The sequence below is a fragment of the Lasiodiplodia theobromae genome (assembly GCF_012971845.1).
Source record: "Lasiodiplodia theobromae strain AM2As chromosome Unknown scaffold_9, whole genome shotgun sequence".
NCBI classification, from domain to species: Eukaryota; Fungi; Ascomycota; class Dothideomycetes; order Botryosphaeriales; family Botryosphaeriaceae; genus Lasiodiplodia; species Lasiodiplodia theobromae.
In genome coordinates, this window is record NW_023336585.1 from 195620 (window position 1) to 219802 (window position 24183).

Sequence of the window (24183 nt, forward strand, 5' to 3'; positions counted from 1 at the left end):
TTCGGGTACATTTCACCTCGCTGGTGGCGCATGTCCCCTTTCACCTTGGCCACGGCGCCGTCACAAAAGCCGCCGCCGTCCTTCCGTCATCGCCGCTGAACGCATCACCGCCGGCACCATCTTAGGCTGCCAAAACTCAGGCAGCAGCCTCTCACATTCCCCACCGTCTCAGGCTTCCACCGCCGGGCCCATTTCGCCATAGATTGGATCCCTCTCGAACCAGCTTAGCTTCTCGATCCCTTTGACCTTTTCCTCCTCGCCCTTCTCTCCGTAGCACATATCCCAGTTGCAGCCCTTGGGGTAGCTCCCGACCATCTCAAAGCCACCAGCCTGATCCTCCAGGAGCCGGTGGCCAACGCCAGCTGGGACGATGATCACGTCGCCCTTCTCAACGACAGGCTCGATTCGGCCATCGTTGGCCTCGCCGCCAAAGCAGAGCCTCGCGCGGCCGTTGCTGATGCAGAGAACCTCGTGAGTTGTGCTGTGAAAATGCGTCGTAGAGTACATGGTATACCGCCACTGCGGGACCACAACATCGACATCGCTGAGATGGGATTCTATGGCTGAGGCTGACGCGGTGGAGGGTTCAAATGCCGAATGGTAGACAAGCAGCGGTTTTCGCTGGATGCTGGTGTTCGGAGTAAGGCTGTGCGCCGGAATTTGGTGCTTGCTAACTCTCAGGCTTGCCAGCGGCGTCAAGGAAATATTTGGTGCCATTTCTAACAGTAATGATGCACCTGCGAGGATGATGGCGACAAGCTGATCTTCGTACTCAATAGCAAGCAAATAATGGGAATGTTCGAAAAGCCAACGGACTGAAATCGCTTTCGAGGTCCGCGCGCATGGGATAATGATGATTGCATTGCGTCTACGTCATCCCCGTATCGATATGGCTTTGCAAGGGTCCCGCGGCCAAGCTGTCCCAAGCAAAGCCAATCCGAGTCACAAGAATGTGCACACGTCTAACAAGGACTTGACAACACCCACTCCAAAACCAGACCGCAGTGATGGTCATAGGTCTCTCGAGAGAAGTCTGTCCGATGGGACAAGGGACCAACTCCGCAAACGCCGTCCAACGCCGCCATACGTGCCCCCAGTCCAGTCCGCCAGCGGCTCGCAATGAGCGCGATGATAGACGCCAAGTTCCAACCGCCTTTGAAAGCCCCTCGAAAACCGCCAAGACAAAAGTCCAAAGAACGATGCGCAGTACCAAGTATTCACAAACCAAGACGCACTTCAGTCAAACTTATCTCTTGAGCACAGCCTCGTAGATGCTGACAATAGCGCCAATACCTGCACCGATGAAGACACCATTATGGCCGCCAGGCAAAGCCTCCGAAACGGTGAAGACCGTCTCGTCGGCAACCAAACCACTGAAACGAACGCCTTGGGCATAAACCATGTACGACACCAAAGCCTTGGCAAGGTTAAAGGTCAGGGGATCGACCTGGTACTCGGGCTTCGATGCGGGGCGGCCATTGCCATTGGCCTTGGCCTTGACGGTAATGTTGAAGAAGTAGGCGAAGAAAAGCGGAATGAACAAGCTGGTGTTGGCCCAAAGCAGAGACGGGCTCCAGAAAGCGCTGGTCAAGAGGGCGAAAAACTCGGGGATTTGCACGGAATACGAATTGGTGCCCAGCGCGCTGATAGCGGGAATGTCGAAGAAGTACAGCCATGGCATGACTTTCTTCTGGAGGTAAAACGCCTCAACCAGGATGACGGCAGCCTCGACGCCGACGACCGAGCTCAGCACCTCACGAATGTACTCGGCCCAGTCGGTGACCCCCGAGTTTGTCCAGGCATTTCCAACCTTGGTCTTGACAATGGCAGTCTGACGCTCAATGGCGTCGGTGACGACAGCAGGAGAGGGCGGGAGCGGAACCTGAGCAGCAACGCGCTGAACGGCTCGAGGAGTACGCGTGGCGAGAGCCTTGGTCTGCACGGGAGTGGCCTGAGCCTCTGCCTCATCTCTACACCGGGCAATTGTTAGCTCTGTGTTGCATCGGACGCGTCCCCGAGTCCGAGTACGCGTCGCGCCATTCACGCGGACTTACTGCGACTCGATCTGCTCCTGCTTGATCTTGGTGACGCGCCTACGCGGGCGCGTTGAGCGGGGCTCACGAGGCTCGCTGTCTGATTCCAGATTTGCGCGTGTCTTCTTCACGGGCGACGAGCTGCGCTCGTAGTACTCGGCGAAGGAGCTCTTGCCGACGAGGCGCGTTGAATTATTCTTCAAGTGCTCATCGAGGCCGGCGACGAGGTCATCTTTGAGCATGTTCTCGTATCTGGGTCGGTTAGTAATGGATGCGCTCGTGCTCCTGACGCGTGGTGGTGGTAGCTGTGTACCCAGTAAAGCCGGCCTCATCGGCCAGGGCGACAAGCTCGGCCTTGCGCTGCTTCTGTAGCCAGGACGACATGATAGTGTGAGGAAATGATTGCGGTCGCGTAGCTTAAGCGATGCGATGCAGCGGTGATGGAGGTAAAGAAAATAGTGTGTGCGCAGATGGACAGGGTGGGCGGGTGTTGGTTGTAAGTGTGGAGCTGCAGTACGCGGGTGGGATGCTTCGAGGTCGCTGGGTAAACAACTCACCACCTAACTAAGCGAAACCCCGCACCGCATCCGGTAGTCAATCCAAAACAACGCTGGATTCCTGGTCAGACCTCCAGCTGTGAGTCCATCGGCTTTCATTAATGCCAGGCGCGATCTCGCAAACATAGATCAATGACTGTAGTTCGCTTGAGGCGATCGCCCAGCTAGCGTCCATAGCTGTCGGGAGCTAATCATGCCACGGCCTCATGCTACCTATTCTCGTCTTCCTCATCAACGAGAAAGATTTCATTCCCAGGCAGCTGAGCTCATTGATACGAAAGGGGTAGCTTGAGAAAAATGATTTTGGATGAAAGAATAGTGGTGCCAATGTGCTGCCATCCGGTCCGCTACACCGACTGGCTGAAGAAACGACTGCTAGCTAAGTGCTATTAGAATGTACAATGAACCCTAAGAGTATTAATACAGAATGTATAGTCAGCGATTATAATGAAAAATCCTACTTTAAGCCACCAGTCATATAGAGGGGTATTGCATTCGAAGGCTAGCGTTGATTGGTTTTTCGCTCATGTCATGGGCAGTTGAAGCTATCGTCCAGACATGAATGTCGAATTAAAGATTCCACACACGTCTGTACAATAGTCAACTACCCATTAGTTGTTTTACCTTCTTTAAAATAAAAAGGAAAGAAAGGGTGAGGCATAATTACCCTGGATTAGAGCGTGTTGCTATTCTTCACGCTGGCCTTTGGCTGCAATACCCCTCCCGTTCACTCACCTCTAATTCACATCGAAGGAGTGTAGAGAATTGCCTGTCAAACAACAGAGGACAAGAGTCAAATTGTCAGACAATGGGCGCGCTAAATTACGAGCAAAATGAATACTACAGCAACATCAGCGAAGAATGTGCCAATTATTTTTATCCACACTAGGGTCAATAATGTCGTCCTCGGATAAGTGGAGTTTGGAGTTGCCGTGATCTGCAGGTTCCTTTGTTCCGTGCCCTACCCAGTCAATCGCATTTGTTCCGAGAGGCTCTTTGACAGAGTCAGGGGCGAATAAGGGTGAAGCGTGCTTCTCGGCTGAGGTGTGGCGGAGCAGGAGGCGGTTGGTGTTGACGGGCGGGAGAAGGCCGGGGGGTGGGTCGGCCGATGACGCGCGAAGCTAAAAATCGACAGCCGACTGGCCGCCGACAGGAACACCAGGGCCAGCCCTCAGCATCTTCGACATTTCCAATCCGCCCGCTCCTCCGCCGCTTCTCCCACCCCGCGCCCACGACCTTTCTGGGGCCATCCCGCCACCCCATCATCTCAGATATCGAGCGAGTACACCGACATAACGCGCGGCGCAGCGCGCTCAACCGCTGACCCTTCATGGTACTTGCCCGTGTGGCCGGCTTTTTCTCTTCCTCCGACTCGACAAAGGCGCAATTGGTAGAAGATGACCGGCAACTCGAAATCCCCTCACCCATCACGGGAACAATGGACGCTGCGATAGAAGCGGAGGAGGAGGTCGACCTGGAGGCCAAGCGCCCGCCTTACATCCATGTGAGATGGCACTTGGACTAGCGCGCCGCGCAACGATAGCAGATACACAGGCTGACGGGCGCTGTTTAGGCGATGTTGGCTGGTGGCCTGGGCGGTCTCACCGGAGACATGCTCATGCATTCCCTGGACACCGTGAAGACCCGCCAGCAGGGTGATCCGCACATCCCCCCCAAGTATACCTCCATGGGCAATACGTATCGAACCATATTCCACCAAGAGGGTTTTTTGCGAGGGCTTTATGGCGGAGTGATTCCTGCGTTTCTGGGTTCTTTCTCCGGCACTGTTATTTTCTTTGGCACTTATGAGTGGAGCAAGCGCTTCATGGTTGACGCGGGCATCGCGCCGCCAATTGCATACTTCAGCGGAGGTTCGCGAACCCCTTCCACACACTCTCTGGAACCATTTCGCGCTAAAACTCAAACTAGGCCTACTAGCTGATCTTTTCGCTGCACCCCTCTACGTCCCGTCAGAAGTCCTCAAGACCCGGCTTCAGCTCCAAGGTCGCTACAACAACCCGTATTTTCGATCTGGCTATAACTACCGCGGTACATGGCACGCTGCGAGGACTATTGTGCGCTTGGAAGGATGGCATGCGCTTTTCCATGGCTTCAAGGCTACCTTGGCGCGTGACCTCCCCTTCTCGGCGCTACAATTTGCTTTCTACGAACAGGAGCAGAAGCTGGCTAAGAGCTGGGTTGGGTCCAAGGATATCGGCCTCCCGCTGGAAATATTGACAGGCGCCACCGCTGGTGGCATGGCTGGAACTATCACCTGCCCCCTGGATGTTGTCAAGACCAGAATCCAAACGCAGCAGAGTCCGGAGGCCGCAGCGGCGTTTAATGCAAAGGTTGCCAAACAGAAGTCAAATGTCTCGTCAAGTTCGCCAAGGTCCAACTCCAAACCTTCAAAACACAGCACTCCTCCCGGCCCCGGCCCAGGTCATGGAACGCCTAAAGGCTCAAAGCGACCTATCTCAACATCCTCTCCTTCTACTTCCCTCAAGCAACATTCGGCAGCCACGCTCGATACATCGTCAATCATCAAGGGCTTGCGAATGATTTACAAGACGGAGGGTGTTTGGGGTCTGTTCCGTGGAGTCGGTCCAAGAGCAGTCTGGACGAGCGTGCAGAGTGGCACCATGTTGGTCCTTTACCAGACTCTTCTCAGATGGTTTGAACGGCATCCGCTTGTTTCTCAAGAGGAATTGTAGATTTGAAGACTTATCATGATTGGGTTCGGCATGCGGACGGGGGTTTAGGGTTATAGACCGGAGAATATTTGTACAGTAGGTTGTATCATTCCCTTTATTAGACGGAGGGTCTTTTTTATTAAGTCAAAGCATTGGGCGGCGTTGTTACTCCCGACTCTCAAGTCTTACGTCATTGCGAAGAATTGCTGTTACAGGGATTTCCTCTTCCCCTCAGGAGTATCTTCTGCTAGTGCATTCTGCTTCTCTTACCTGGTTGGTGTGGGTCTATTGATGGCTACCTCGTGTCAGATTTTTCTGCCGCTTTGTGTCGCCTGCGGCAATCCGGCCAGCCGCAACGAAGCATGTTCCGATTCGTTCCTCCACCCCACTCTATCGTCAGATCCCATGCCTGATATCTGGAACTAGGAAGGCAGGAGGCTGAGGTGTTCCCCCGCGTCAGAAAGCCTCATGCGGGGCACCGAGGTTCCTCCATGTCTCCGTCCGGCAGCCAAGTGGGCTTTATAAGATAGGGTCTCTCTTGTTCCCCGTCCATGTACCGCTTTTCCTGCAGCTTTCTCACTCAGCAGAACCTACCTCTTCTACACTACCCATCATGGCACAAGTACTAGCCCACACCCTCTTCGGGGTACCTGACTAACAAAAAGGGAAGGAACAGCAACCACAAACGGAAATCAAGATCCCCGCGACGCAGAAAGCGGCCATTAAGAGCGGCCTGACGGCGCCGATCAAGGAGATCGCGGTGCCTGAGCTGCAGGCGGGCCAGATCCTCGTCAAGATCAGCTGGACGGGGCTCTGCCACTCGGACATCGGCTTCCTGCGCGACTACTGGCCGGCGTTCGGCAGCGACGTGCTGGTGGCGGAGAAGGCCAACGGCGTGTGCGGGCACGAGGGCGCGGGCGCCGTCGTGGCCGTCGCGCCCGACGTCGCGGACCTGTGGCGCGTCGGCGAGCGCGCGGGCATCAAGTGGTGCGCCAGCGTGTGCCGCCGCTGCGAGTTCTGCTCCAACGGCGCCGACGAGCTGCACTGCCCGGCCCAGCTCAACTCGGGCCTGACGACGCCGGGAACCTTCCAGCAGTACGTCGCTACCGACGCGCGCTACGCGACGCGCCTGCCCGACGCCGTTGCGGATGAGGAAGCTGGCCCCCTCATGTGTGGAGGTGTCACGGCCTATGTGGCCTGTAAGCGAAGCGGGGTCCGGCCAGGGCAGTGGATTGTGCATCTCGGAGCTGGTGGTGGATTGGGCCATGTGAGTGGTGGATACCTTTTTTTCTGTGTCTCGGCTGTGTGGTTCGCTGACTGTGTTGGCTGCAGCTCGGCGTGCAGTACGCTAGGGTCATGGGTATGCGGAGCATAGCCGTTGATGTGGGTCCGGAGAAGGAGGAGCTCTGCAAGAAGTTGGGCGCCGAGGTCTACATCGACGCGTTGAAGTGCGAGGATTTGACGGCGGAAGTCACGAAGATTACGACCTACGGAGGTGACAAACTCCCTGTTTTGCCCAAATTTGGCGTTCGTACTGACGAGTGTGAAAAGCTCATGGCGCCATTGTGTTCGCCCCCAACAAGCAGAGCTATGACGTTGCTCCTTATCTGCTGCGCCCTGGTGGAACCATGGTGGCTGTAGGCTTTCCTAAAGACTCGACGGTCATGGCTGGCGCGCCGCCTACTGTTGTTGCGATGAGAAAGGTATGGCTCTTGAAATTTGACCTTTTTGACTTCAGTGTCATGGATATGACTAATCAAACTCGTAGCTCAACATCGTGGGAAGTGTGACTGGCACGCTGAAGGAAGTCGAAGAGATGCTTGACTTCACAGCGAGAGGACTCGTACATCCGATCCTGACGAAGGGTAAGCTAAGTGAGCTTGACAAGTACGTCAACCTTGTTGTTGAAGGGAAGCTGCAAGGCAGGGCGGTTCTCAAAGTAGATGAATAGGCTGGTTGCCCGCGGACGCCCTAAACGGCCCAGCAATTCTCCTTTCTGACTTGTCCCTGGTCGTCATGAATGCTGCAATAATTCTTAACAACAAGCTTTATGCAAGCCTCGCGCCTACTTGCAGCGCTCACAGACGACGTTTATGACCCAGCTGCATCTTTTTAAAGCCGGAATCTACCACGGATACAAGGTCCAGATGTAGCTTCCTAGACGACCTTGACTATTCTACGCGGCTTACTTCAGGTCGTCACTTTCCGAGCTGGGAGGCAGCAGTCGCGATGGCTACGTTCATTGTAGAAGGAAGACTTTGCGCCTGGTGCTTCTTAAAGCCTCTTCACTCCTCAGCTTTCACCCATCACCACGCATCCACATCACAACGGGTATCGATACAGCGACTACGAACGTATTTGTTTCATTCGTTCAAAGCTATAACTGAACCAGACGATATCTTTTACAACGAGACCCAAACCATGCCCGGCCTACTTATGAACGGAGATACTCATCATAACTCCACCACCGCATCCAATCCGTCTTCTTCCGACGACGAACATACGAACGGAAATGGGAACCAATATACCTATTTTGACATCTTTAACCTGCCACCCCCCCAGGATGGTCACTTCCACCTCGTGCTGGTGGACGCTATCACAGACCTGGCCTTTGCCCAAAGGGATCGCATCATCGGCATGACATTGGAGGTAGTAAAGAGGCTCTTCATCTTCCACCGCTATCATGCTAATTAGGTCATCAACAGGAGCTCGAGGAGATCGCTTATCGATTCTTCGGATATGATCCCGAAATCTACGATGTCCACTTTCATTACACCAGAAGTTGCATTGGCCCGTTGACACACCGCCAATTTGAGTCGCGGTTCCTGCTGGACTTTGTGACTGGAAACACCACAGTACCGGTGTATGCTCACTTCTTTCAAATCGAGGACAACCCACGGGCCATAGAACTGTTCTCTCGTTCCAGAGGAAGTATCCGACGTGAGACACGACGCGAGAGATCAGGGCAGCCGATAGAGAATGATTCAGGGAGTGAGTAGCTATTTTGGCCCATGCGGCGGTAGGCGGTAATGTTGTATGTACAACCGCATGCATGTTGATAGACAAATTCCATCGTGTTCATGTGGAGATCTTGTGTGTGATGCAACGGGTGAATATTTTTGCTCATGCCATGGGTAGTTGAAGCTATCGTCCGGACGGGAATGTATAATTAGTTACGATGGCTCAGATCTTTCGGCACCCACTGTGGTGGAAGAAGGAGGGAGCAACTGCCGGGAAATGAAGGTACAGGGGGTATTGCAGCCGATGGCTAGCGTTGGTTAGTTTTTTTTTTTTTTTTGGACATATCATGAGTAGTTGAAGCTATCTCCGGACGTGAATGTACATGTATTTGTTAATTCGACATTTGCGTCCGGACGCCAGCTTCAGGTACTTATAACATGAGCAAAAAGCAAATCCACGCTAGCCATCGGCTGCGAGAGGGATTGTAGAAGGAGCAATTAGGATGGGTAGGGGCATTTTGGTGTTGCTGATCAACGGCTAGCGTGTGGGGGATAGACGGGCGCTAGCACTAGAGAAGGCGGGGTAGCTCAGGTGAGCTGCTTCGACCTTTCAGGCTGTCCCCAGACAGGATGGCTGGCATCCTGCGCTGACATGCCACAAAAACCCCGCACTGCTCCCGACACCTGTTCCTTCCTTCGAGTCTTCCCCCTCACCCGTGGTTTGCAGGAAGGCCCACAGAGCTCAGAACCCGCCACCCTCTGCCCAATTTCCCAATTTCACCGAGTGCATCAGCTGTGAACCGTCAAGATGAGTGCGGTTGCCGAGACCAGCGGTGGGCCGACGCCTCCGATCCAGGTGCTCTTCGCCCTCCATCCTGGTTTCGACACGTTGGACGTCGCCGGTCCCGTCGAGGTTCTCCACACGGCCAGGCACAACCCCGGCGACCCTGGTGAGTGATTGCATCCATCAATTGAGGAAAACCGGGGAACGGCGAACCAGCGGGAACGTGCCGTCTCCTCTTCTCACGTGCGGCTGCTAACATGACGTCGCCTTACTATAGCCGGCAAAGCCTTCAACATTAGGTTTGTCTCGGCCACCGAGCACACGGTCTCGGAGCAAGGTGCATCCTTCCGCGCGCACATGGACTTCGAGGATGCGCACGAGGACCTCAACGACTTCGACGTCCTCATCGTCCCGGGCGGCGGCACCGACCCCGTGCTCGAGAAGAACGAGGAGCCGATGAAGCTCATCAAGGCTTTCGCCGAGCTGCAGCAGAAGGACCTGACCAAAGAGCGCACTCTCATGTCCGTGTGCACGGGCTCGCTGCTGCTCGCGCAGGCTGGCGTGCTCCAGGGGCTGTCGGCGACAACTCATCCCGACTACTACACAAAGTTCGAGGTCATCTGCCAGAAGGCGGCCCAGCAGGGCGACCTCCAGCAGACCAACGTGATGGAGGAGCGCTACGTGGTCAACAACGCGCGCTTTGAACTGGGCGAGAACGAGGACGAGAACCCCTTCATTCTCAAGGCGCGCCCGGACGGCCGGCGCAAGAGCATCGCGCGCAAGGGCAGCAATGCGTGGAAGGAGGGCCGCCGCCGCGAGAGCATCGCGCGCCGCTCGAGCCTGCGCCTCGGCGGCCTCCGTGTCATCACGAGCGGCGGCATCACGACGGGCTTGGACGCCAGCCTGTATCTCGTCGGCGCCATGGTGTCGCACGACTCGGCGATCGAAGTCGCGCGCGTCATGCAGTATGAATGGAACAAGGGCGTGACGGTTGACGGCATTGACGTGTGATATTGGCTATGACGGAGCGGGCGTCGCGCGCGCGAACCAAAAAAAGATGGCGGGGCAGATCGGAAACCGGGCAGTGGCGGCGGCGACAGTGACGCGCGACAAGAAGTGAGGCGCGTGAAGATGGTCACGGACTTAGCATGATGACTGTAAGTTTAGCTTCAAGATGCTATGAGCAAATGGACAGGATGCAAACAAGCTTAGCTGCCGTGTTCCCCTGGCGGAAGGCACGCTGCCGCTCCCGCGTGGCGGGAGGTGGGCCCTTAAGCGCCATGCTCTAAGGGGCACAGCCTCAGCCACTGACGGCAGCTTCGAGAGCTTCCAGGACAGAGACTGGGCGCCTGGCAAGCGCGTGTTCCTGAAACCAGAGGCGCGCGCCGGCCGGTGACTGGCTGCGAGGAAGCGTGCGGAGTGTTTCTGTTTCGCTGGCCGGGCCCTGCGTTGTCCCCCGCACTCGCTTGCTCCCGATTTGCGGCGATCCTACATCAGTTCTGGCATTCCGACCGTTGCTCAAGCCCCTTTAGGCCAGCGTCTCGAGCCACACGCCCGTCCGCCACTCACACCTCGTCCTCGGCGATTGCACCGCCCGCCCTGAGCGCTGGCTGCCCCACCTGCTCATGCCATCCCACCACGGAACTGGTGCAAGCTGGCAGTGGGTCCGTTCTTCATTCGTACACGTCGTGTCAGCGGAGAGCGCCGTTCTAGACGCTTGAGTCCGTGGGGACAGGTCCACCGGTGAGGTCCGGATGCTGCCATCCCACCCGCCCTCCGTCCCTGCGTCGAGCCTTTGCAACGCAAGCGCTTTCGTGGATCCAACTGGCGCTGGGAAGGGGCCAAGCGCTCATCCGTGTCGATGTTTCGCGCCGTTCGCGGGAGCGGCGCCGCGCGCAACGCCCATGCCATGCTTGCCTTAGCTCTCAAGGCCAACACCCGCTTCGACTTGCTCTAGAGCAATCCAGTCTCCCGTATAAATGGGGTGTTCGCAGTTCTCGAGGTTAGCTCCAACTGCAGGAACAGACTACAACTTGCGGTGAGAACAGCTACATCTTATCGCCCTCTTCTCCTATCAACACACATCTTTCATCTTTGCCCACCACACATCACCTATCTTTAGAAGCAGAGCTTCGAGACTCGCTGCGTATCTTCGACTGGATCAAGATCAGCATCACCTCAACCTTAAACGCACATCCCCCCCATCAAATCCGCCATCATGTCTTTTGCTCGTCTTGCTGGCAAGACCGCCGTCGTCACTGGCTCCTCCACCGGTATCGGCCAGGCCGTTGCCTTTGCCCTCTACACCGAGGGCGCCCAGGTCGTCTGCGCCGACCTCGAGGAGAGAAGACAAGGCAGTGAAGACACCGAGGTCCCCACCCACGAGCAAATCAACAAAGCTGGCGGCAAGGCCATCTTCGTCCAGACGGACGTGACCAGAGCCGACAGCGTGAAGAGGCTGGTCAAAGAGGCGGTGAGCCACTTCGGCAGGATTGATATGTGAGTCTTCCATCTCTTTCGAAAGCACCTTCCCTATGAGGTGGCCTCTTTCACCGATACTATTCTTCCCCCTCTTGCTTGGCATTCCCTTGTCGGGTGATGTCGTCGTCATCGGATCGTCCATGCTAACCATGTGACAAACAGTTTCATCAACAACGCTGGTGTCACTGGCCAGGATGGCAGCATCATGCTCTCGAATGAGGCCTGGGACAGGAATTTTGCCATCAACGCTCGCGGCACCTCCCTCGGCTGCAAGTATGCTGGTGCCCAGATGAAGAAGCAGGACCAGCTCCCCAGCATGGACCGCGGCTGGATCATCAACATCGCTGGCGTTCAGACCGGCTCAAGTAAGCGCTAGCCCTACCATCGAGAAGTGTTGCGAATACTTACATTTCCACAGCGGGCGAGTCCCCCTCGAAGCACTCCCTTGTCACCGACATGACCCAAACCATCGCCCAAGAGCTCCGCGACCACGACATCCACGTCAACGCCATCACCCCTGGCTGTAAGCACTGCCCTCGACGACTCGTATTACGCAACCCGAACTGACAGCGCGCAGATACCAAGATGTCGATGCCGGAGAACGGGCTGGAGACCGAGGAGGCGCTGGCGGCCATTGCGAAACTGCCGGAAGACGTCGCCAAGATGGTTGTCCAGCTGGCCACCGAAGAGAGCGGCTGGATGGCCGGTAACTCGGTCTCGGTCGACAGTGGTAACGCCACTTTCTAGACCTCTCATTTGTTCATGTTCACGTTCACGTTCATGTTTGATGTATAACCACCCTGTAATGATGTAATGACGATATAGACTGTATATGATCGCTCTCCTGATATTTAGTTGGAATTTGGAGTTATGGATAGTCGTACATTTGCATAGAAACGTTCCCACTTACAACATCAATCGTACATCGCGTTTACTACTCGCCTGCGCCAGCGCCGACGCCGTGAACGACCAGCATTATTTCTCGGATTTCTTCGGTTCCTCTGGGTATGCCGTTGCCTTTTCGATCTCCCGCTTTTCCTCGTGGAGCTCTTCTTTTGCCTTTATGGAGCTTTCAACCTGCTCAACCGCCCGTTCGATCTCGACCTCCATTTCCGGCAAATGATATCTTTCGGCCAACAGCTTGCCATTCCACTTTTGCAAAACCATGACATCTTCTGTTTCGTTGTTTGTCTGGCGCCTGACAATCTCGGCGACCGCCTCGGCCTGCTCTTCAGAAGGCGGTGCTGCATCGCGCGACAGCTGTCGGGTAGGATGAATGAGGCCAGCAGCATACAGCTGATCGAGCTCATGAGACGGTTTCGGCTTTATAAGATTATTCTTAAGCAGAAATTCAAGGTGTTTCGAACCGGACAGGGCCTTCCAGTGAGAATATGCGCGGAAGACGAGGTAGAAAAAGGGGATGTTCGGTATTCTGGAGGCGGGTCAGTTTGGTCAATCCCCAGGCGCATGGTCCACTTACATTGGCACCAGGGCGAACGGTGCGGAAATCGGCATGCCAATGATACTCCACCACAGGCGTTTGCGATGCAGCGACTGCCGCTCCGTCGCCAGCTGTTGCAGAATTGGCGACACGCGCTCCGGCTTGAGGAACAGGCCCGGGTACTTGACCTCGAGCACCTCGCTGCCCTCGAGCTCTGCCTCGCGACGCCTACTGCTCAGCGCAGGTATCGTCTTGAGTCCCCATTCCTGGTATGGAATCCGGCGCAGTACGCGATTGCCTTGGACCGTGACGGTTTTTTTCCAGCCACCCTTGTACCAGGGCACCTCGGCCGGCACCTTCTCCCAGTCTGCCCACGTCTGGTTTGCCTTGTTTGTGACCTTGTCGAGCACCGACGGCTTCTCTCCCGCCGCAGCGGAACGACGTTCGCAGTAGATGAGGGCGCGACGGGTGGAAATTGGAAGGAGGAATAGCCGCATGGTGGCGGGTCGCGACCGTTGGAGAGGTCGGGCGTTGACGAGACGTTTTTGGAGGCGTCGGGCGACGAGACTCTTTTGGAGGCGGGGCGCAGTGTTGGGCGACGAGACTTTTTTTTTTGAGGTTTTGGAGGCTTAGTTGATGCGCGCAACGGGAGCGCTCTCGCTTGCCATGGTAGCTGAAAGCCTCAGGCGTTGTGGTCGGCGGCCTGGCGGTGCTAAACCTAACGTCATGCATGGTCCCTGCGACAAGGCAATCTCCCGGACGCGATCTGCACAGGCAACATCCTCCCAGCTCCGGCCACCAGCCGCCTGTTATTGGAGATCCTCAGCCTCCCCAAGGCCGGTCTTTTCTCACCCGTCGGCAGCTGGAGGCCTTCCCTCCACAAAAGCCGCCCCAAACCACCACGCTCGCTCGACTCGCCCTCGCGCCCGCTCTCACCACTCTGCCGGTCGCCCAAGCTATGGCCTCCGACCATGAGACGCCCCGGACGGTTCCTCGTAAGCCCCCGTACATCTTCACCACAATCGCACTCGCGTGCTCACTTTCACCCGCTCAGCTTGGGTGCGCTCTGCCCACAATGATTCCTCCGACGAACTCCGCCTCGATACCCAGGTGACGCCGCTATTGCTGCCGAAGACGCCACAGACCGCCCGCCCTGCCTCACACAACTCACACCCCTCTCCTCGTCCCGGCGCTCCCGCCGGCCGCCGCTTCGATCACGCCCGCGAGGCTGCCCCGCCACTCCCCAACCTTTCTCCAGTTGAGGCAGCGTCGCGCTGGCGCGCATTTGCGCTCGCCTCCAAATATCCCGATCCGCCGCAGTCGTCCGCCCAACGCGAGGTGGCCTCGCCGGAATGGATCCGCGACAACTTCAACGATCTCGACTCGCCATGGGAGCCAGACGAGGCGACGAAGACGGATCTGGAAAAGCAGCCTGGATTCTGGCTATTTAGCCACGCAAAGCGGAAGAGCCGCCTCCGCAAAATCCATGTGAGACTTTCCCCGGGCCGAACTGCGACCCAAACACCCGTCACGTTTCGCATGTTTCCTCGCTTCCTCCTAGTTTTGGACTTGTGTGACGCTGCCGTTGCGTGACCGGCTCTTCCTGCGTGTTTCAGATTGTTGACATTGCTTGCAGCGTATTCTTATGCGGAACCCCTACATTCCGCTTGTCATTCGTCTTGTCGTCCTCACCTTCTCGGCTGCAGCACTTGGAATTTCTGGCCGCATCTTCCACCTTACCAACCGCAGCGACTGTGACGCTGGCTCGTCCACCTACATGGCCATTATCGTGGATGTGATTGCTATTGTTTACCTTTGCTACATTACCTATGACGAGTATACGGCCCAACCGCTTGGCTTGCGGAATCCCAAGTCCAAGCTGCGTCTGATCTTTCTTGACCTACTTTTTATTGTTTTCGATTCTGCGAACCTCAGTATTGTGAGACAGTCCCGCATCCATGCCAAGCACAATGCAGTTAACAATGACGTAGGCTTTTCAATCCTTAACAGACTCAAGCTGGGCGTGTGTGGACAACACCGAGCGCGACGACCCGGAAGTCCGGACATGCTACCAATCCAGCGTGTGCGACCAGCAGAAATCATTAACGGCCGTTTTATTACTAGCGTTAGTGGCATGGCTGCTAACTTTTGCCATCAGTACGCTCCGGATTGTGGAGCGGGTTACGCGCTGATGACGGCTGACCCTTGCTCTTTTGCTTGTTTATATTTGTTTAATCGGTTCGTTATACCCCGGAATGCTACATACCTTTCTCCGTTTCCCTTCTTTCTCCTGATCATCGTCTTCGGTCCGATTTTGGTGAGAATGCGTTGTTGAGAGTGGGTACGACCAAGAAATGGCGGGTCGCTCGTGCACCAGGGAAATCGACAAAGATTTGCGTCGGCATACAAAAAGAGGACAGCGGAAGGTCCGGATATACCTCATCGGTAATTTCCGGAAGATTGATTGGAGGCCTTCAAGCTTGAGATCTGGTCCTTGCAAGTTTCCTATTCGGCTGACTACAGGTTTGCTTCACCAAGCGAACTGACATTATGCCGCATCACCACCTCTGAGCTTGGTTTGAAGGCAAGACACAAGCATTTGCCGGATAACAAATAGGCAACTATTATGTGCATTCTAGTCACAAACACTTGGACGAGAGTACACGCCCATGGATACCAGACCTTTTGCGCGTCCAGCAAGCTGCTGCGGTAGGTAGAAATACGTGTGATATCCGGTAGGTTTTTCACTGGATATCTCCTTGCTTCCGTCTGCTCTCCGGTTATCTTTCTGGATTTGTTTTTCTATTTTTCTCAGGCGAAGTCGAATCCTCGTACTTCGGGTTTCTCTCCTTAAGGCCCTCGCCTTAACATCATGCCGATAACTCTTCACCGCCGAAACTCCTCACCTATACCCCATTGGGACTTTCCTGCTCACCACCATCACGCTATCCCGAAACATCACCGCCGTTGGGAGCGCACGCGCCGGCGCCTGATCCCCTGCTACGAGCAGCCAGGCTACCATCAAACTTCCCAAACGCGTCAGCAGACCCCTTTGGACTCTGTTCGGAGCCGGCGACTCATCACCGTCCGCCGCCGCGTTGCCCCCTCTCCCTCGTTGAGTCACAGTTGCAGGTGCAGTCGCTGGCGCTGGTTGTGGCCATGCCTCCACATCTACCAGAGCGCTCCTCGAAGCGAGCGGAAAGACCAGGAGAAGCGACGGAGAGAATATCCCTACTCATACGTCAAGTATGACGGCCCTGCGGACTACTTTGGCAGATCGTACGAAAATGGCAGATCGAGGGAGGGGGGCGACCGCGTCCGGGGTTGCGACAGGAGGGGGTCGTTCATTGATTCGCCTTACCTTCCGCCCCAGTCATTTTCGTCGCGTCCACAACCGCCGCTACCGCCGCTACCTCGTCGTGCCGCACCGCCATCCCCACCACGCTTCGGCCGTCCCTATCAGAGAGAAATGCGGAGGGAAATGCCCAGCAGAAGTGGAGCCTGCTCTTGCCCTTCCTGCGTCCGAAACGAGCCCGACCTTATCGACCAGCTCTGCACCGGCGTCGAGTCGCTTCGCCTCGCGCCGCGCGGCAGACCCGCCTTGTTAGCTGCTAGTAGAGGAGGCGGCATCATTGCGCCTCCCAACTCGAGGCTAGCGTCGAGGGTGCCGTCCGTGGCGCCGCGGTCTCCCTCTAGAGAGTCGAGGTTGGACAGAGGTCTGAGGTCGAGGTCGAGGCGGCCGTACCATCGGAGGGGCCAGGACTCGAAGGCTGCTGATCTCCGGGGGGATGGTGGAAGGCATGGCGAATGGCAGGTCGGACGGCCGTCGTTTGCGGGATTGTTGGATACGCCGAGTGATGACGATGAATGGCAGGAGAGGGGACGACAGCGGGAGAGGAGGAGGAGCGATAGGAGAGAGGGTGGGAGGGCTGCTGCGAGAAGGACAGAGGAGGTTCTGGAGGAGAGTAGTGATCTTCAAGCATGGAATGGAGCTCTCATGAGGCGAAGAGCACGGTAAGAGGGGTGTGAAGATTCGTGGGTGTACTCAAAAAAGTATCGGAGTTCATTGTTCAGTAGTCAAGGGTTTGCGAGCTGTTTTTTACGGGGGATACAGACTGTCTAGGAGTTTCACGGCTATTGGGGCTGTCCGGACCTGGGGCCATCCTTTTTTCCTCAACCTAAGAAGATTACAAAAGCCAACAAAGAGGATCTTTTACGAAGCACATTTGAACCTGTGTGTTGGCAGAGAATGGTGGGGGAGACAATGACGATCCTCACAAGGGTTTCGGCGTAGGGCTGAGGCGGTGCGGCGCGCGGGCATGAGCTCCAGCCAGCTTGCGCCTTCCTTCAACTTCACCTCGTTTCTGCCACAACAGCTGCCTAACGTCCGCCAGCTGGAAGCAAATCCATTCCTTTCGCCGCGCGAGAATTTGCCAGACTAACCATCTCTCGCTGACCGCTAACACACACCCGCTACGACCGGCTCCTCAATCCTCAATCGTCTCAGTTGTTGCATATCGCCACGACCCGCCGCTACTGCCGCCATCCGCCCTGTTGTATCTCTCGCCCACTCCACCCCACACACACCATGTCGAAGATCACGCACATCAGCGGCATGCCGCAGTGGAACAGCATCCTGTCGTCCAACACGTACGTCGTGGCCGACTTCTACGCCGACTGGTGCGGGCCGTGCAAGGCGATCGCGCCCGTCTTCGAACAGCTGGCGCAGCAGGAGGCCAAGCCCGGCCGCCTGTCGTTCGTCAAGGTCGACGTCGACGCCCAGCAGGGCGTTGCCGGCAAATACGGCGTTTCTGCGTACGTACTCTCTCCCCTATGTTCTCGTCGCCTTATCCCCCTCCCCCGGGCCCGTTCTTCCCCACTTTCTTTCGAACGGTATGAGGAATTCGGAAGCTGATTGAGAGGTTTCGATTGTTTCTAGTATGCCTACTTTCCTCGTCTTCAAGAACGGCTCCGTCACCGAGACCATCCGCGGCGCCAACCCGGCCGCCCTGCGCGCTGCCGTCACCAAGGCTGCGGCCGACGCGGCGAAGGGCCCCGGGCGGGCCAGCACGGCTTTCCAGTCGAAGGGACACGTGCTCGGCAATGCCGGTGGTGCATCGTCGTCGTCTTCAGCTACGACGGGAGACTGGGCGTGGAACCTGACGCAGAGGCGCGGCGGCCTGTTGGACACGGTAGTGCGGTTCGTTGCGCTGTACGTCATAACGCTGTTCTCGTTCGATGCGTTTGCGGCGGCGAGGGAGAGCCCGTTCAATGTGAACAAGAAGAACCAGTAGAGTTGGGGGGATGAGTTTGCATGGAGAGGTGCTGCATGGGCTACAGACGGGATGCGGCGTTTTATGCGTTTGTGATGGTGGGTTCTTATCTGGCCGCTTTTTATACCAGGGCCAAGGTCTTTTGGAAATGCCCTTTCTAAGGGTATAATTTATTTGATGTCTTTTACTACGTGTGTTCCGCTGTGGATTTCTTTTCCTCAATACAGCTTGACATCGTCGCTGCGCTGATTCTGATCCCAGAGCACTGAATGTCATGACTTCTGTTTTCCTATCAAAAACCAATGGTCCCAATCAACCATCTTTTTCCAAAACGCCAATTCCTGCTGCTTCTAACCAGCCCATGCTTCCATCCCAATGCTCCTGAATGCAGCCTATCCCAAGGGACCTCCAAATTTCCATAACGCCTCCGTATAGAAGCATTGAAAGCCGATTATGTCAAACGCTCGCCCAATCTCGCCCAAACACCATTATCTCTCTCTCTCTCTCTTTCCCCCATCACTTGCAATACTCGTCCTTCTTGACGAAGTGCGCGTAGATGACGAACTTGCGGTCGCCGCGGATGCGCAGCGCGACGCCGTGGTAGACGCCGGCGGCCCAGAGGCCCATCTTCAGGCGCGGCTTGCGCTTGCCGCCGCTCGTGGGCGAGGCGCCGCCGCCGTCCCGGAAGGAGTCGCGGTGAAAGTGGACGGTGTGGGAGGCGCGGTCGACGCTGAAGGTCGTGTAGGCGATTTGGTGGAGTTTCTGTGTGCGGGAATGGTTAGTTAGGTTGTCCTCCGTTTTTTTGTTTTTTGTTTGCGCTTGCGGGTTGGTGAGCTCTCCCACGTACCTCCCAGCTGATGTCGCCGCTGAGGTGACGGATGCGCGGAGTGGTACTCGTGGCTGTGGTTGTGGCGGTGTTGGGGTCCCATATGCGCAGCTCGACGGCGACGGTGGAGCGGGCTGTGGTGCTTTTGGTATCCATGCTTGTGGGGGTAGAGGATACTGAGAGTGGCATCGTGAAGGGCTTTGTGGGATGGAAGGTTTGGAGGTATCGGGACGGTAGGAGTGTCAGAGGAGGAGCAAGAAGAGTGGCCGGGCATTCGCGATGGAAAGCAGAAGGAAGGCATGACTGGACAATAGTGCGATCGGAGCTGAGGATGTGGCATGTGATGTTCTGGTACATGGTTCTCTGGGATCACTTGGTCGAGTAGGAAGACGAACAATATGAGGGCGTGAAGGTGAGTTTTGGTATTGTCTCTAGATAATAAGCAATAGTAAGCTAGATTGAGGTTGAAGGTGAGATTTCTCTAGGCATACGCGCTTTTGGTGATTTGCGCGCGTGAAAGTTGATTTCCTGAAAGTAAAGTTAACGAGCCTCTGGACAAGTATTTGAATTTCTAGAGGAAATCACTTGGTGATTTCGTCTTTAAAACAGCTGGATGGTTAGAAACTTTGGAGAAGACATCGATTTACATGCAACCGAGGTGTTGTTGTGGACTATTTCTAAGCTAATGCACCATGCAGGGTTCACCTGTAGAGTAGACTTTCTGAGAACGGTAGTTGATAGGTATCGGTTAGCTTATCACTCTTCCCTAGATCTCATCATTCCTTTCCAGGCCGAATTTCCGCGGATGCAAGGAAAATCCTCAAGCTAGAGAGTCGACGACAGGTGGGGCAAGATTCCTTGCATCTGGTTGGCCATTTCCGAAGATCATGCAGCAAAATCACCAGGATATTTTGTCGAATCCGGCATTCGGCACGTGTATCATTGCTGTCATACCAAGGTACCTCATGATCGACTATCAGCTGTGACATCATTCCTGGTCCATGCTCTGAAAAGTGTCTGTAGGGCAGCAATTCTATGAGAGCGCGCAAAAGTGTTGAAAACGGCACCAAAGGGGCTCGTAAAGGCGTGCTACGAGGGTTCCGGCGACCTGGATCTCGAACGTCAGACTAGCCGACCAGCCGATCGTAATTAGGCCGTAGAGAGTAGGTCAGAGTCGGCAGAAGAGCATGCTGGAGAGCGGGAGGGCGAGAGGGAAAAAGTGGGACGATGCGACAGACGGCGGCGGAGCACAGGCCCATAGGCGGCTCTGGGCATGATGTGCACAGGGGTTCAGCAAGGAATGGGGCTGGCTCTGGACCATTAGCCACAACTCGGCGCGTCCGTAGCGGCAGCCTGCTGTCTGCGACTGCTGGCCAGCTGCGTGCGCGACTCCAAATTCGCAAGAGCGCCCTGATTAATGTCTAATGTCTCCTGTCGCCATGTTGCTTGCCTATTTTGATTTGTAGGGTGACGTGCCCCTCTTCCTTGCATCCACCGCCCGCGACCCGCCCTACCACATCTCTCCATCCCCCGCTCCAGTCGCCGCTCACGGCGCGCCTGTCTTACGCCTCCTCGCCCCAAGTTATGGACGCGGGTGCGCTTGATCCCAACTCCTATACCGCACAGCGCTTGGTCCGTCGTCTTCTACCGTGTCCACTTTCTACGCTTACTGACCGCCTCGAAGCAACATGCTACCCCCGAACACCTCTATCTTACCTCGCGCCGCTGCTTCATAGGCCCGATTCCTGAGGGCTGGCTTAAGTCGCACCGCCACGATTGGTACAAACACCATCTGCACATCAATTACTCCTCGCGCGCTGCTACATTTTCAACCGACCTCCGTATCACCCACGACCGCCGCACCTCTGGCATTGACGGGCCACGCACCTCGAGACCATTCCGCCCGAGTTTTCCACAACCCGCCGACCTTGACGAAGACGACCATGCTCATGCCAACGGAGATGGGGCCGCCGACACGGGCGCCATCGTTGTCGTGCCGCGGGCGAGCGAGCCAGACCCCGAGATAGTCGACGAGGAGCTGGCAGGACGGCACAGAAGGGCACAATCACGATCCAGCACCGCAAAAAGCCGCGTGGAGAAACTGAGAAGACCGGACTACAAAAGAGATAATACAGGCTCTTATGTCACGGCCCGCGAAGAGATTCGTCCGCCTTCAATCCAGGAGCCGCGCGCCATTTCCGTGGCCGAGAGCAGCCTGCAGATCCCCTCGTCTCCACGTGTTGACGGCTCTACCTCTTCGTTGTTACCAAAGGCCCACACTGCTGCCCCGGAACCTGTGCTAACGCAGCCCGAGGAGGCGAGTAATACCAGGCAAGACAGTGGCCGTGCCTTGGTGAAGTTTGATTTACCCGAAGATTCGATGAAGGCTGAGATCCAGGCAAAAGCACAACTTGCTCGGACTCACCTGGGCCGGAAAGGCCGTCGTCTCAAGAAAACCAAGCTTCGCGATGGCCAGATAGTCAAAATGGACAAGATGCTGGTGCGCGTGGATACCACAATCTCCGAAGTTGGTGAAGAATTTGACGAGAATGAAGCCCACAAGATTGAATCACGCACCAGTGAAAAATGGCGGGAGTACATGGTTGTGTGCCGCGACAATCATGAAGCCGATGAGGATTTTCCTTTTGTACTCCAGATGTACAAATCACGGGTAGGTGCTTTCCTTGATTTCGATTCAAATCGATGCATGCGAGAGAATTTGGGTTCGTTTCAAAACTTGACTGACCACCGATACAGGTAATCGCAGCGGTTGAAGGATCAAAAAATAAAAAGAAGGCAAAGCATGAAGTTCGACTCGGCCCTAAGTACACTAGAGTCAATCTCTATTCATCACTGGACAAGACGGTTGTCATATGGACGCCGTACCGCAAAGGAACGAAGATTTACATCATGCGCCCGCGTTCGGGCTCCAGCGCTGCTGAGTGGTATACCTTCCTCAGGAACGTCCTAGGATGGAACCGAGCCTCGGAGCTACAAGTCAACGTGCCCGATCTGGATGTGAGCCTCCGCTTGGAAAACCCGTTTCAGGAGCTGGAGTCATCCAAGGAGCTACAGGAAGCCGCCAAAGGGAATGAGGAAGCAATGGTGAAGGCGGTCCAGCAGGAGCAAGCTGTTGCTAAAAACATCATTAACCGTGCCATTGAGATGCTAAGCCAAACCCAAGAATATTCCGAGGTTGTCAAGAAATGGACCTCATCCGAACGAATTGGACTTGCTTGGAAGCGGTATGACCGATTGGAGTGGATACACGGACCCAACGAGAAGAAAATGTACGGTTCTATTGCCATGGCGCGAACCCACGAACTGGAGCTACGTCCCAAGGAACACTATCCCACCAAAGCAAGGACCAAAAAGAACAATATCATTGAAGAGCCTGTGCCAGTTGAAGGGTTTTTGATCCGACTGACAAGTCAGAGGGGACTTGATCAGAGGCTTGGCCGTATGTTTTTCAAACGACTTTATTTTTCGACGCACGACAACTATTTGGTATTCTCCCGACCAGCAAAAGCCGTTCCACCACCGCCACCCAAGTTACCATGCATTGGGAGCTCGCGACTGCCCACGCCAAAGGAGATCACCGACGCAATACCTTTGGTGTATGCTGTAAGTTCATGAGATTTGCAGCTTTCTCTATGACTTCTAATCTTGGGCAGGTTAATCCTTATCCCGTCAAGGACGGAGAGATAGAATGGCTGGCAGGGGGCGACGGGGGCTCTTCAGAAAACATCCGTTACCGTGACCGGGACGCTGAAGATGAAGCTGAGAGGAAGACGAACCTGTTGCTGAAATGCGATGGTTACATCAACCTCTGCAACATCAAGAAGGTCCGCAAAGTACACCGCGGTGCATCTGCGGCCGACGAGAACATGGACGAAGGCTCTGATGTTGATTTCGATCTGGATGTGGATGACTCAATGGAGGACGATGGCATCACTCACGAATTCGATGACGAAAGAACGTTTGAGCTGGTCTTGAGGAATGGCCTTATTATTCGTCTTCAAGTAAGCGTTTGCCAACCCTCAGTAATGCTGGACTTACTAACAAGCACAGGCTTTCGACAAAATGACGAAGAAGGAATGGATGCACCGTCTCCGCAAGCTTGTCAAGTACTGGAAGTATCGCACAGCAACCGACATTCAACTCTACAAAACGATCCGGAAATACAACCTGGAACTTCTCAAAATCGACGAGGAGGCTGAAGCAATCGTGGGACAGTTCGCACGAAAGTGGGAAGTCTTACATGCGCATGCCAGCTCCGAACTGTACAATATGTGCGGAATTTCCGCCTGTCGCTCTATTCATGTACGCTACACCACCCTCAACCAATCCACATCATGAACCTGTCTCGTTTCCTAACTCCATGACAGATCTCCGGCGTTCTCTTCCGCAAGCCGCGACGCCACGCGACCTTCACGCGCTGCTCGGTCATCCTGTCGGCGGGCACGCTGCTGATCTTCCAAGACTCTGTGCGCAAGAGCACGGGCAAGCAGCTGGCGCACATCCACCACGAGCACATTTCGACACTGGACCTGCGCGACTGCTACCTCTATTCCGGCCTCCTGACCGAAGCGGACCTGCTATACCAGAACCGCACCTTCGACAACAACCGCCCCGGCCACACGGCGCTGCCGCGCATCTACCTCGAGGACGGCTGGACCAGCACGGACGAAGACTACATGACGTGCTTCGCGCTGTGGCACGGCCGCAAGAAGAGTCTGTTCAGGAGGGGTCATGGGGACGATGAGGTGCAGAGGGAGGTGTTTGAGAAGGAGGGCGGCAGGCGGAGTAGGTGGAAGTTGGTCAGTCAGCTCGGCGTGCCGGGGAATACGATGGTGTTTAAGGCGCGGAGTCGCGCCGAGAGGGACCATTGGGTGCTTGCTATCCAGACGGAGTGCGAGAGGTTGGCGCAGGCGGAGGAGGTGAGGATTGTGGAGAGTTCTTGATTGAGGGGTGGGGGTGAGGGCGTTTGGGTTGGATTGGGATTGCGGGTGTTTGTTCATGGTTTAATGGATGATGTGTGTGAGTGGTTGACGTCTGGGTTGGGTTGGGGTGGGAGGCATTCTTATCGGTTTGGGGGATCACGGTGGTGGTGGTTTTCCTGTCTGTACTTTTTT

General features: G+C 55.7%; 11 protein-coding genes across 11 annotated transcripts; 7 read left to right on the forward strand and 4 right to left on the reverse strand.

Moving 5' to 3' along the window:
- Positions 1 to 168: 168 nt before the first annotated feature.
- LTHEOB_3456 (Cupin domain-containing protein) lies at positions 169 to 717 on the reverse strand (the record flags this gene model as incomplete). Its single annotated transcript, XM_035512381.1, has 1 exon — positions 169 to 717. The coding sequence occupies one exon, from the start codon at positions 715 to 717 to the stop codon at positions 169 to 171; it is 549 nt and encodes a 182-aa protein (XP_035362544.1).
- A 529-nt stretch (positions 718 to 1246) lies between these two features.
- On the reverse strand, positions 1247 to 2417 carry LTHEOB_3457 (Cupin RmlC-type; the record flags this gene model as incomplete). The annotated part of the gene is made up of 3 exons (XM_035512382.1): positions 1247 to 1970; positions 2055 to 2285; positions 2347 to 2417. The coding sequence occupies 3 exons, from the start codon at positions 2415 to 2417 to the stop codon at positions 1247 to 1249; spliced, it is 1026 nt and encodes a 341-aa protein (XP_035362545.1).
- A 1611-nt stretch (positions 2418 to 4028) lies between these two features.
- Positions 4029 to 5304, forward strand: LTHEOB_3458 (Mitochondrial carrier protein; the record flags this gene model as incomplete). The annotated part of the gene is made up of 3 exons (XM_035512383.1): positions 4029 to 4094; positions 4164 to 4461; positions 4520 to 5304. The coding sequence occupies 3 exons, from the start codon at positions 4029 to 4031 to the stop codon at positions 5302 to 5304; spliced, it is 1149 nt and encodes a 382-aa protein (XP_035362546.1).
- A 592-nt stretch (positions 5305 to 5896) lies between these two features.
- LTHEOB_3459 (alcohol dehydrogenase) lies at positions 5897 to 7234 on the forward strand (the record flags this gene model as incomplete). Its single annotated transcript, XM_035512384.1, has 5 exons — positions 5897 to 5929; positions 5981 to 6550; positions 6616 to 6778; positions 6835 to 6986; positions 7052 to 7234. The coding sequence occupies 5 exons, from the start codon at positions 5897 to 5899 to the stop codon at positions 7232 to 7234; spliced, it is 1101 nt and encodes a 366-aa protein (XP_035362547.1).
- A 1817-nt stretch (positions 7235 to 9051) lies between these two features.
- On the forward strand, positions 9052 to 10038 carry LTHEOB_3460 (uncharacterized protein; the record flags this gene model as incomplete). The annotated part of the gene is made up of 2 exons (XM_035512386.1): positions 9052 to 9193; positions 9305 to 10038. The coding sequence occupies 2 exons, from the start codon at positions 9052 to 9054 to the stop codon at positions 10036 to 10038; spliced, it is 876 nt and encodes a 291-aa protein (XP_035362548.1).
- A 1207-nt stretch (positions 10039 to 11245) lies between these two features.
- On the forward strand, positions 11246 to 12255 carry LTHEOB_3461 (Short-chain dehydrogenase/reductase SDR; the record flags this gene model as incomplete). Its single annotated transcript, XM_035512387.1, has 4 exons — positions 11246 to 11526; positions 11671 to 11873; positions 11927 to 12031; positions 12086 to 12255. 4 exons carry the CDS (start codon positions 11246 to 11248, stop codon positions 12253 to 12255), a joined length of 759 nt encoding a protein of 252 aa, XP_035362549.1.
- A 228-nt stretch (positions 12256 to 12483) lies between these two features.
- Positions 12484 to 13446, reverse strand: LTHEOB_3462 (Conserved protein (fungal and plant) protein; the record flags this gene model as incomplete). Its single annotated transcript, XM_035512388.1, has 2 exons — positions 12484 to 12940; positions 12989 to 13446. 2 exons carry the CDS (start codon positions 13444 to 13446, stop codon positions 12484 to 12486), a joined length of 915 nt encoding a protein of 304 aa, XP_035362550.1.
- Positions 13447 to 13907: 461 nt separating this feature from the next.
- Positions 13908 to 15141, forward strand: LTHEOB_3463 (uncharacterized protein; the record flags this gene model as incomplete). The annotated part of the gene is made up of 5 exons (XM_035512389.1): positions 13908 to 13944; positions 14004 to 14437; positions 14586 to 14888; positions 14941 to 15032; positions 15108 to 15141. 5 exons carry the CDS (start codon positions 13908 to 13910, stop codon positions 15139 to 15141), a joined length of 900 nt encoding a protein of 299 aa, XP_035362551.1.
- A 2396-nt stretch (positions 15142 to 17537) lies between these two features.
- Positions 17538 to 18243, forward strand: LTHEOB_3464 (Thioredoxin; the record flags this gene model as incomplete). The annotated part of the gene is made up of 2 exons (XM_035512390.1): positions 17538 to 17764; positions 17889 to 18243. 2 exons carry the CDS (start codon positions 17538 to 17540, stop codon positions 18241 to 18243), a joined length of 582 nt encoding a protein of 193 aa, XP_035362552.1.
- Positions 18244 to 18738: 495 nt separating this feature from the next.
- On the reverse strand, positions 18739 to 19204 carry LTHEOB_3465 (uncharacterized protein; the record flags this gene model as incomplete). The annotated part of the gene is made up of 2 exons (XM_035512391.1): positions 18739 to 18984; positions 19070 to 19204. The coding sequence occupies 2 exons, from the start codon at positions 19202 to 19204 to the stop codon at positions 18739 to 18741; spliced, it is 381 nt and encodes a 126-aa protein (XP_035362553.1).
- Positions 19205 to 20632: 1428 nt separating this feature from the next.
- Positions 20633 to 24012, forward strand: LTHEOB_3466 (Ph domain protein; the record flags this gene model as incomplete). Its single annotated transcript, XM_035512392.1, has 7 exons — positions 20633 to 20680; positions 20733 to 21719; positions 21806 to 22508; positions 22572 to 22672; positions 22723 to 23070; positions 23120 to 23371; positions 23437 to 24012. 7 exons carry the CDS (start codon positions 20633 to 20635, stop codon positions 24010 to 24012), a joined length of 3015 nt encoding a protein of 1004 aa, XP_035362554.1.
- Positions 24013 to 24183: the final 171 nt, after the last annotated feature.